Here is an 11,702-nt window from a genome sequence, read left to right as displayed (position 1 = left end):
TCATTGATATTAGGACCAACTACAGAGTCTAGGCCAACTTAAGAAATTAGATACATTCAGGCATGTAGCTAATATCAAGCAATAATTAGCACCGTGATACGATCAACAAACAACATTTTACTGTGCTCTGAGCCACAGATAGACAGTAGCAATCCATTGAATAAATAAATCAATCAACCAGCACTTAACAGTAGAGGGTTGCAAACAAAACAAAAGAAGAAACAAACATTCTCTCAGCATACAGGTGGATTTTACTTTCCCATGGTAGGTTAGTGCTGAGTACATTTACTTTTATATGATGTTTCCTATTATCCAAAGACACTATGGCAAAGGGTATCTGTTATGGTGTCTGGGAAGTAGTCTGTATGTTAAAATCATGGAGATAACACAGAGAAAGTAAGATCTTTTTGGATATTTAGTTAAACTTGCTAAAATATTCAAAGGCTGTGACTGCATACCATCCGATGCACTGCATGTCTGAGATATTTCCATCTATGTAATTTCTAATGTATCCTATATTTTCACACTTTTGTGTTTTCTTTTTTGAATACTAGGACTAGATCACTTTTATTTTTAGTATTTAGAGAATACTCATGAGTGTTTTATCTGAAAGTTAAAGGACTTTAAATGTAACAAAATTTCTTTATTTCTCATAATATGTAATTGCATCTAGGATTAATATTTCTCCTCAATAAATATTATGTAAATCATCATATCATTCAAAATAGAAGTTGTAAAGGAGTTAGACTTGCTTTATAAAACTGCTTTACAGCAAACTTTGCATTTATTTTATACTAACTGAGGTATATATTTATCCCCAATTAGTTCCTACTTGAGATTCTGGTGGCACTTACTTGTATCTTCTTTGTCCAAACAAATCCTTACTAACTTACTGAGGATGATGTAGAGTCAGAGTGACTAGGACCACTTTGTATGTCTGAGTTGTGGTCTCTCCTGCCCTCCCTTCCTTTCCTCATTTCTTTATTAGTTATCTTTTTAAAATAGAATAAGCATTCACAAATCTAAAACAAAATCTAGGAAGTCCTTGACAGTAGCCTATATCTAACCATATGGTTTGTTTTAACTAATCTGTTCCCTGCTTTCTGCTAATTGTAAGTTAGCATCATTTGAATCCTATTTCATTATTTCATGAAGTTCCTTTTCAGATAGTATATCATATCTATATGCAGTCATGAAAGTATGTTATTTTTATTATGTTTGATTCTGTAAGAAAGGTTTCATGCTATATGTAATCTTTGGGGCTGACAGATTTATTTTTACTATAATTCATTTGGCTATCACTGTAGTTCATTTTTTTTAATCATTGAATAATATTCCATTGAGTGAAGAAAACACAATTTATTCACCTACTTTCTGATTTATGAGCATTTGGAAACAGTGATGCTGTGAATGTTCTTGCATTAATAAATGCTCCTTTTCCACATGTGCAAGGGTTTCTTCTGGATAAATACTTAAAAGTGCAACTGCTACATCATACCATACTTGCTTATATTGCTGTGAATATTTGTCAGGCTTTAGTTTTCATGAATTAAAACTAAACTAAACTGAAAGAAGATAAAATAATGGACTGTTTCTTTTTCAATGGTGTTTTGTAAATAATAAGACCTGTATTTATCTTGAAAGAGTTCAAGAGTAAATGAATATGGAAAGTTACTTACAATGGGCCTATTTGTACTTCGAGAAGCTCATTTGGTCATAACATTCTTTGTTTCTTTGCAGTCATTAAAAAGTATACAAATCATCTTAATTGTGAATCAGTTATCATACTGACATAGTTATATCCAGCATTTGGCAGGTGTGTGATGCTATGTGGAGATAGTCAAGGATCAATTATACTTGAAAATATTTAAAAATTTACCCATTAGAAATAGAAAAACTTTCAGGGAAGACCTCTGTATTCATAACTATATCACTTCATGCCTCATTGAATATTAACTTTTTAGATTTTCATTATATTCTAAAGTGTGATGTACTACATGCTTTTGCATTATTTCTACCTACTTAATCATTTCCACAATTGCTAGGATGCCAGTAATTTTATTTGCAAAAATGAAGTTGGTGAAAGTCAAGTCATGTTGAATCTTCTGGCAGCAGTGATCAAATCTAGTTCTTGTTATGTAATTGCCTGTTCAGAGGAGTGCTGTACTTGTAAAAATCACCTCTATTACAATATATGCTTTTTGACAGTCTAATGGATTTTCCATATTTCCTCTGAGTAGCGGCTTAACTTGATGATATTCCTTCAGACTATTAACAGATCCTGCCATCATTCTGCCATAAATGATCACATTTACTGCTGTGCTTTCCCCCTTGCCTCATTCTGAGGAGAAAACACAGATAAAATGTTTTCCCATATAATCCCTCTGAACACACATTAACGTTCGCTACAGATTACCCTTTGAACTATGGACAGTAGTATCCATGAGCAGAAAAGGCCTTATCTGTTCTCTGAGTGATTAAACCTTTAACGTAGCCACAGTAAATGGTGACCGTAGGAAGTGAAGCAAAAATAAACTATGTCCTTATTTCATACTCCTTATTTTCATATGCTGAAGCTCCTCCCCATTTGATAACCCCCTTCTCCGTTCTCTTGAACTGACAATAAGTAGAGGAGGGCTCTAATATGGTTTCAAATGTGTGGAATAATGAATCAACTACAGCTGCTTTCAGTGGTCTGCACAGGCTTCAAATTTTAGAGAGTAAGTTTCCAAATGGCTTATTGTATCATGAAAACACCTTTCAAGTAGGAAAAAAAAAAAACGAGCATCTTGTTTTTTTTTTTTTTTTTTTTTTTTAATGTTAAAGAAGACTGTGCGCAATGGGGCAAGGCCATCCATGAAAGGAAATTAAGCTTATTTCCAAAAGAAGAATTAATATCCACTATCCTAACAGCAATCAGCACGAGGACCCAGATTCAGCAGGGAGCCTGAATGACAGCCAGGAGCCAGAGCAGGAGTCCTGGCATATAAACCACACCTGGATAGTCGTCTGCCTGGGTGGGGCAGGGAAATCCATGCCAGAGCTCCCTGGTTGGTAGGCAAGGGGTGTCCTCGATATACCATTAGTTCCTGATCTCACTGACTGAATATCTCTGAAGGACTGATTGGTCTATGGCAGGTCAGCAAATTAAATTCCACAATATAATAAAGTATGTTGCACAGTTTCTAGCACACAGAAATTATGGCTAACATTTATTGATTATCATGATCATTATAGTCACCATTACATAGAATTTCAACAGGAAGAGATTCAGGCAGTAATTGCATCTCAGTATGGCTGAGGTATGAGTCTACTTAAAAATACTGTAAAAAAATTGGAACAGAAGAAGATAGAAATAAATAAATTCATTTAAATCTGTCTTCATCTCTAGCTAAGGGCACTGAACAAGTCATTTAACCTCTCTGTGCCTGTTTCCTCATATGTAATAACAGAATTAATATGAATAGTATTGCCTATTTTATAGGGTTATTATGAGGGATAAATGAGAAAATAAACATAAAGTGCTAACAAGAGAATCTGCTGCATAATAAACACTGTGTGTCAGTGATTTTCAACGGGTGTGCCACAAGAATTTTTAAAACATGCAATGCCTTACTATTTAGTAAGGGGCACTAACCTCTTTTCCCTTATGTTGTCAAATTTAAAAAATGACAACAGCCAACACAACAATAGCCATCAGATGTGAATGAGTCAAAATTATATCTATTTTTTGTCACGTAGGTCAAAAATATATTTTGGGGGGCTGCAGAATTTTAGTATTTAGTGTGCCATGAGATGAAAAAGGTTGAAAATTGCTGTGTTAGCTCATCATCTTCTTAATGTTGTTATTTTTATATTAAAGTTCACAAAGTGCTTTTCACACTATCATTTCATTCATACCAGTCCTGTGGTGAGATTATCCTTTTAAAAATTTTAACAATGAAAAATGGATATTTTATTTATTTAACAGGGATAGTGATATCCTTACCTTTTAACTCCCTGAACTAGACCTTGTTAAATGCATAAAATAATATATCACCGAAAGACCTCCATGAAGACAGGAAAGAAACAAAACTCCCAGTGCTGGGCAGTAACATTTAATAATAATAATGGATAGTTACTTTGAATGATTTTAGTCTAATCATTCATGTATACATTCATAAGAAACATGCTTCCCTAGCAGAAATGCAGATACTCTTTGTTCTTTACACTTTAAAACTGAAAGACACATGTTTTATATTGTAACGAGAAAATGAGAGTATGAAATTATTTGTCCTACAGCACCATATAGCTTGGCCAATAGTGGCCCTGCTGTTTTGTTTCTCTGATCTCCCCACAGACCCCACCCTGTCCTTTCATCTGCGTCTTCAATGAAGTGGTCTCTTCCGGACCTCACTGTTCTTTCAGTAAAGCGGAAGGCTCTCAGATGAAACTGGGATGCAGGGTGGATGAGAGGCGGATTGACAAGGCGGAGTGCAGGGAAAAGTCCTCACGTCGCTTTGTCCTGGATCAAAGGAAGATGAGTAAACAAGAACTGCCTGCAGTTTTGCGGGGGAACATAGGACTAAGATATTTTTGTTTACTTATTCACTTATGCATTTTTTCCCTCATGGTGAAGATGTTTCTTCACCTCGTGAGATGGTTTGAAATGTCAAACACTGTCAACAGGGTCACACCGATCAATTCTCATCATGAAAGAGAGAGATTTTTTGTTTACACTTAAAATAAAAAAGTGTAATTATGGAGCCAGTGTAGAGAACTATGTGTCACATGTCTTATTTATTTCCATGTCTAAGATTTATGAATTTAATCTATATACAGTCATCTGATCTTCATTCAGGCATTTGAAAGCTTTAACTTGAATTATCGTCAGAAAGTGTTACTTAGACTGGCTTACAAAATAGTCAGATGCTAGAGTAGAGTTTATGTATATATTTCATTTAAGTAAATGCCACCTATTGGAAACTCTCAGGTCTCACTGCAACTTTTTATTCTTCCCAATGTAAAGGAATATTTCAATCATCCTATTTTACTTAATAGAGTAAAACTTTCCCATCACTGCGATTATCGAAAGTGCATGAAATGTATGTCTAAAAAGAACTCTTAAAAGCAAGTGCAGACTGGAGTTTCACTGTCAGGATAACTTTATTCTCTAGGCTGTTTCTACTTTTGCAGAGTTAGGACATGGCAGCTGTGAGTAGCTGCATCCGGAAAGTGCAGGCTGTTGGCTCAGTTGCTTACTGTGTGTTTGAATCCTAACTCTGATTTTTCCCCCAGGCTTATGACCATGAGCAAATTACTTAAATGCTCTGTGCTTGCTTCTTCATCTAACCTGGGATAATATATACTCAACTTAGAATGCTCTTGGAAGGATTAGCAAAATAATAAATTCAAAGAACTCACTGGACCACCCGGCAACTACCGGGGGCTCCGTATGTGGGGTGTTAATACCTGGTTTCATAAAGTGGTGGTGCCAAGGCACCAGATTGCATGTATGGAGAAGAATCTATTTAAAAGGAAAGTGCCTTATGAGCCAAGATCACACTAGCCTCAGAAATTAGTATTTTAAAGTTTTCACATGGATATAATATCAGTGTATTTACTTGGAGTTGGAGATATCCTCACATCTCTAGAAAGTTAGTTCTAGCTCTGTTCGTTGTTTTATAATTGCAGAGCCTAGTCTCTGGTGCTTGCTCCTAGACTTTATCAAGCTGTAAGAGAAGGTGCCTGGTCACAGATGGTGAACTCCACGTCTAGGTCATGGTCCACTGTGGAAGGGGACAGGCCACCCATTTAAAGGCCAGCAGCCTCTCTTCTCGGGAGGGTGCCCTGGCTCTGGACTTCCCCCGGAGGGGATGGTCATGCCAGGGCAGTGTTGGGTCCTGCTCTCTGTCCTTGATGGCAGTTAGGGCCAAAAGGCACCAATGGGGCAGCCACTGCCTGTGGTGGGGCCCCTTTAAGGTAAGGAGGTAAAACATAAGAGGATTTTTTTCAAACTTTAAAATTAGTTTCAAGAGCTTTGGATCTTTTTTTTACAAAATGAATGTTGAGTGTGTGTTTGAGAGTGCGTTAAGAACAAACATATCCTTTTCCCTGCTGGGTAAGTGTTTGGTGTTTCTGTTCTTCCTGAAATGATTAAGCATTCATGGAAAGGTCTTAGTAGCTAAATCATTCAGGCTAAAAGCAGTGATAGCTCTGTGCCTTTATCCCATTAGGGGTGCTGTCCTTGGGCAGCTCTGGAGCTCACAGTAATGTGGAAGCGACGCAACATGCTGGAAATAAATTAAGCCCAAGAGCTGAGAACAGGCAATTGTTTATTACTTATTTACATCTCACCATATTCCAGAGGATTTAAAGAAGATAGAATTTCATCTCTAGGATAGAAAAATATATTTGCTACTATGCTATATTTATCACATGTATAAAAACAGATCTCTGGGAATAAGATGAATATTCTGATATTATTAGATATTATTTTACCTAGTATCCCAACTTAGGAGTAAAGTAACATTATGTTTGCATCTTTCTGCATGTTCATCACTGTATATACCAGGGCTAATGCAGAAAGCTCTCATTAATTTATATCTCTTAAACTTGGATTGTAATAATTTTTTAAAATACACCAATAGGAAGCCATTATTTTAGTGAAGGAACTACAAGCTAAGTATAATGATGCTAATTTTTCTGAAGTGTTATTAAGGTTGACAGATATTTTTACAAGTTAGATACTCATTTTAAGTGAATCATGAATAATTAAGTTCCACAAAATCCTCCTTTGGAATTTTAAGGCACATGCAGAGAAAATTAAATAATTCATTAAGGAATTTGGGATGACTAAATTTCTACTTTGTGTATGATTTTATATAGATTAATTTCTCCTGTGCAGCAAAAAACAGTGATTATAGCAGTGGTTCTCAAACCTTGGTGGGCATCAGACCCACCTATAGGACTTGATAAAACAGAAATCTGGGCTCCACCCTAGCCTTTGTGATTCTGAAGTAGGTCTGCGGTGGGGCCCTAGAATTTGTATGTCTAACGGGGGCCTGAGTGTTGCTGATGCCGGTGGCCTGGAGACCACATTTGAGAATCACTGCTTTATATATAGATCAGAGACTGCTGAGATTAGTGTTGTAAATCTTGATGCCCCAATGGATTGGCTATGAAACACAACTACTGACTGAAATATAATAGATATTCACCAACCAGGTAAGTGGCTACAACAAAAATTAGATAAAATATCAGAAGAAAATATTACAGATTCAGAGTATATATCTATGAATTATAAAGTTAATTATTTCAATGTCTTGAATGTGTCATATTTTCTTTTTATAAGCTTTGCTTCTTAGTAGTAGTAATAGGTTCCTATCACTACTAAGAGGATTTTCATATTAAAGGAAAAACAAAGACGAAAAAAGCTAAGGTCATTTCCTGTATGTTATACTCTCTAATATTTTGACAATTCTAAAAGAGCAGCCCATTCATTGACTAAATGCATTTAATGTTGCCCGATTCCATAAATAATTTAAAGTGAATTAATTGGCTTCCCGTAATAATAAAAATCCTGTATCTTTTTCAATATTAGGTCAATGTTATCACTCTATCTTCTGTCATCTATCATCTATCTATATGGATGCTGTTGGGTCATTATATTGACTGTTAAAAGAAAATTTTGTTTTTATAAATCTGATAAAATGTAAAACTTAATATGCTTATATTTTATATGTGTAAATAATTGGTTTGCACAAAGTTGGTGCTTAATATTGGATGAATAAATAAAACCAGACTATCATAAGCCAGAGTCACCAATATGTTTTTAAAAATCCATGAAGGTACATAAAAATTTGTAAATGTAAACAGTTTTATTTTCCTCGCCTCTCTAAGAATATACTGCCCTATTTATAGAATGCCAACAAATGTGACTGAAAAGTCCAACAGTTTGTGAAAGGGCTGCATAAAATATCACCAATATCTATCTACAGAGCCCAGTACAAAACAATCACATTTGTTTCCTCCCCACTGGGGAGAGCGCTGCAGCCTGACAGTCCAGCCACCGCACCTTTTGAGTGAGTTTTGCACTTTTTAGAACATTAATATTTGAAGATGTTTTGACTGTGATAAAATGCTATACAGTTTAGAAAAGGACAAATATGCTGTAGCTCAGAGATGGTAGTAGACAGGACAGCTGCTTTGCAGGGCTTGAAGAATCCAAAATAAGCTAATATTAACTGCCATACCATTAGATTTGTAGTTGAGGGCATGGAAAGCTTCGATGACAGTCACAAAGGTGTGGTATTTGTGAGAGTTTTGTGAGATGTCAGTTTGCACTGAACAGGCAGCGATGCTCAGCAATAAAGAGTATAGTCTGGGCAGATAGAACCCTGGAAGTAAAACCACAGTCTTCCTGGTTGTGTGAACTTGAGCAAGCTGTTGAATATTCCTTTGCCTGAGTACCTCATCTCTAAAATGGAGGGACTAATGTTACCTATCATACAGGGTTGCCGGGAGAATCAAATGAGTTAATATATACAAAAAGGTTCGATTAGTACCTGGCATCTAGTTATTACTAATATATTAACATGTTATTAGGTATTATATGTAATATAAAATCAATAATATATAAAATATACATATAATTATATATGTAATGTCATAGTAATACCACATATTAATATGTATATTTATGAGTATGTAGAATATAAATACTATGTGAGTGTTGGCACTTACCATTTCTATTTCCTCCTCCATTTTAGGGCTGTTCTATGGTTCCTTTTATTCCCCACACTATCCTAATCCAATTTCAGCACTGCTCAGTTTCTGCTCTCTCCATTATTCTTATCCCCAAAGTCTTAATTGTAGCCCTACATTAATCAAATCTCAATGGATAAAATATTCTTAATTCTGGTTTTAATCATTCATTTGCTCATTTTTTATCTTTCACTGCTTTATTGAAATACAGTTAAAAATGTTGTATTTTATCTTTTTTTTTTATCAGCAGTACATTTAGACCTCAATGCTAAATTTACAGCAGTTAACACTGTTATAGACTGAAACACAGAATATGAAAGATTAGGTGTCATATAATTGACTGAAGTTTAGTGGTTACATAAAAATACCACCAAATAGAAATAAAATATATCTCCATTATATACATTACCAATGATTCCCAACACTTGTCTGTTATTCTATAACCAATACATTTCCCAGACCAGTTTTCAGACTGTGAAGCTTTGAAGACTACTGGAATTAAGAAACCTGTTCTGGTTATAAAAGGGTTCTTATGACCCCTGTGTTGGCTGACTGCAGTGGGAAGAGGGCCCCTGCTGTTGCCTGAACATCTACCAACCTTGTCCAAACATATGGAAGAGAGGATGGGGGCGTGTCGTGGACAGTGGGTATTGTGTAGTGTCATTAACTGAAGCAATTTGTACAAGTCCCAGGAATGAAATATTAGGAAAGTTTCTTGAATTATTCAAGATCTAGAATATCCTTTTTGTGTTCAACTGCTATGTGTGGTGGAGTAAATTACTCACCCCAATTCTACACTGTCTCCTGTATCCATGACCTTTGCAATATGACTTGTAAGTTCTTCCACTCCAGGTGGAGCTACTTCCCTGTCCCTTTTCTCTGGCCTTGGCATTTGATGTTCTCTGGCCAGTGCATGCGGGCAGAAGTTACAGCGGGACAGCTCAGCCTAGTCCTTTTTCTCCTGCCAATCTGCCACTGCCACGGAAGAGCTTCCTCTGAGTTGCTCTTTCCACCTTAATCTGGGCTCCACAATATGTGCATGTGGAAGAGACCAAAACCGAATTTGCAACAAGGAGCCCAGCCCAGTGAGCTCTGCAACCTGAGCAGAGCTTTCCAGCCTAGCCCAGTTCAGATGAGCTGAGCCCCGAGTGATGCACATATCAGGGAAATAATTCTTGTATGTCACTGAGATTTCGATATAACAGTTGCTGACTGATACATACACTGAGTCTCAGGATTGCAAAAAAGGCTTTATCTTCTCTAGAAAGCTAAAGGTAATCGACAGATAATGATATGGTTTTACATGCAAAAAATACCAATGGCATTTGGGAATTGTAATTAATTTATGAAACAATGATCACATATAATTAATGAAGTAAATTTGTGTTTGTTGTGACCTAAATTGTACTACAGGAGAGTACATTTGGTGTGCTCATTAAGCTAGTTAGGTATATTTTAATAATTGAAATAAAGTCAACGAAGTAGTGTAACTGGAAAATTTAACCAATATCTTTAGTATGTATAAAGTATATTTCTAGAAAAATGTAACAATTTGTGAAAATTTCCTTAATGACTTTTATACATGACTTAATTACATTTTAACAATAGGAATATTACATGTAACCAACAGAATCAAAACAAACTTTTTTTAAAAAAACAAACATTTAAATAACTAATTAGTACTTTCAAAAGGATTTGACAGATATGTTGATTACATAAAATTAAAGGCAATTACCTTTACAATGTTAAATACTTTCCTCCTCCTACACAAATCCCTTCTATGATGACAGACAATGATGTAAGTGAAACTCTTAAGAGTTTTAAAAATTGAATTTACAACCTCTTATTTTAAATACTGTATAGATAAATCAATAAAACTCTTAAGATCTCTTTCATTACGTTTTAGTATCTATTACATGGAAATATTTTAAAATGTAAATATCTTTTATGATATACACAATTAATGGTCCATTTTAGAGAATAATAGACTTATATTGAGTACCATTTTAAGGTACAGTTACATGGGAATAAGGCTGATACTGGCTGTTATAGAAATATGAACCATAATCTTTTATACAAAAGTAAGGACTATTAATTAATGATTACATGTAGAGATCCATTTAAAATGCTCATTTAAAAATATTTTTGACAATCTTTTAAGTAGAACATCTTGATAAATTCAACTTTAGTATGCTTCTGATATTTGGTAAATTGCTAAGGAAGTGAGTTATCTTCAACAGTTTTTATTTCTATGGAGTTCAAGAGAATGCCCAGTCTCCATAAATAAAAAGTAAGTAAGGGAAATGTATCAGATAGCTGGAAAATAGCTTCATCATGCTTCTGAAGAAATTTCTGGATTTCCTGGTTATCATTCCCCATATCGGAAGTGTTGCCTTCATTTTCCTTTTGAAGAAGCTGCTCCAGAATCCAGAAGAGGGAGAAAATATTTTCATAGCGTGTCACATCATAACTGGCTTGCACCTACCAAAAAAACAAAACAAAACAACAGACTTCTTTAAAAAAATATTGGAGCTCAGCACAGAAGAAAAGCCAACTACAGAAGTTAAATTTTCACATAAAAATAAAGGCAGTTGACTCTTGAACAGTGCAGGAGTTAGGGGACTGACACCCCCTCTATACAGTCAAAAATGCACACATAATTTGTGATTCCCCCAAAACTTAAGTTGTCCCTTGGTATCCAAGGGGATTTGTTCCAGGATGCTGAGTGGGTACAAAATCTGCAGATCCTCAAGTCCCCTATATAAAATGGTGTAGATCAATGCATAGAGTCAGCCCTCTGCATCAGCAAACTCCCAGCCATACAGAGAAGACAGCACAGGTATTTAATGAAAAACAATCTCTGTATAAGTAGACCCACACAGTTCAAACCCATGTTGTTCAAGGGTCAACTGTATTTGACCTAACGCCTTCTGTCTTCCTGTTCCTTTGGGGAGGGA

The 11,702-nt window shown here is 35.4% G+C and overlaps 1 protein-coding gene across 1 annotated transcript in view; it reads right to left on the bottom strand.

Moving 5' to 3' along the window:
* Positions 1-10,954: 10,954 nt before the first annotated feature.
* MEI4 (meiotic double-stranded break formation protein 4) overlaps positions 10,955-11,702 on the bottom strand; it is a 128,164-nt gene continuing 127,416 nt past the window's right edge. Inside the window, exon 4 of the mRNA XM_054568843.1 lies at positions 10,955-11,226. Coding sequence (XP_054424818.1) covers positions 10,960-11,226 — 267 coding nt within the window. The 3' untranslated portion in view covers positions 10,955-10,959. The remainder of the gene's footprint in view (positions 11,227-11,702) is intronic.

The sequence above is a fragment of the Pteronotus mesoamericanus genome, unplaced genomic scaffold (assembly GCF_021234165.1).
Source record: "Pteronotus mesoamericanus isolate MK-2021 breed Mesoamerican mustached bat unplaced genomic scaffold, CSHL_Meso_final contig_20, whole genome shotgun sequence".
NCBI classification, from domain to species: domain Eukaryota; kingdom Metazoa; phylum Chordata; class Mammalia; order Chiroptera; family Mormoopidae; genus Pteronotus; species Pteronotus mesoamericanus.
The sequence above is the reverse complement of the archived record's forward strand: the minus strand, read 5'-3'. Positions and strand labels throughout refer to the sequence as shown.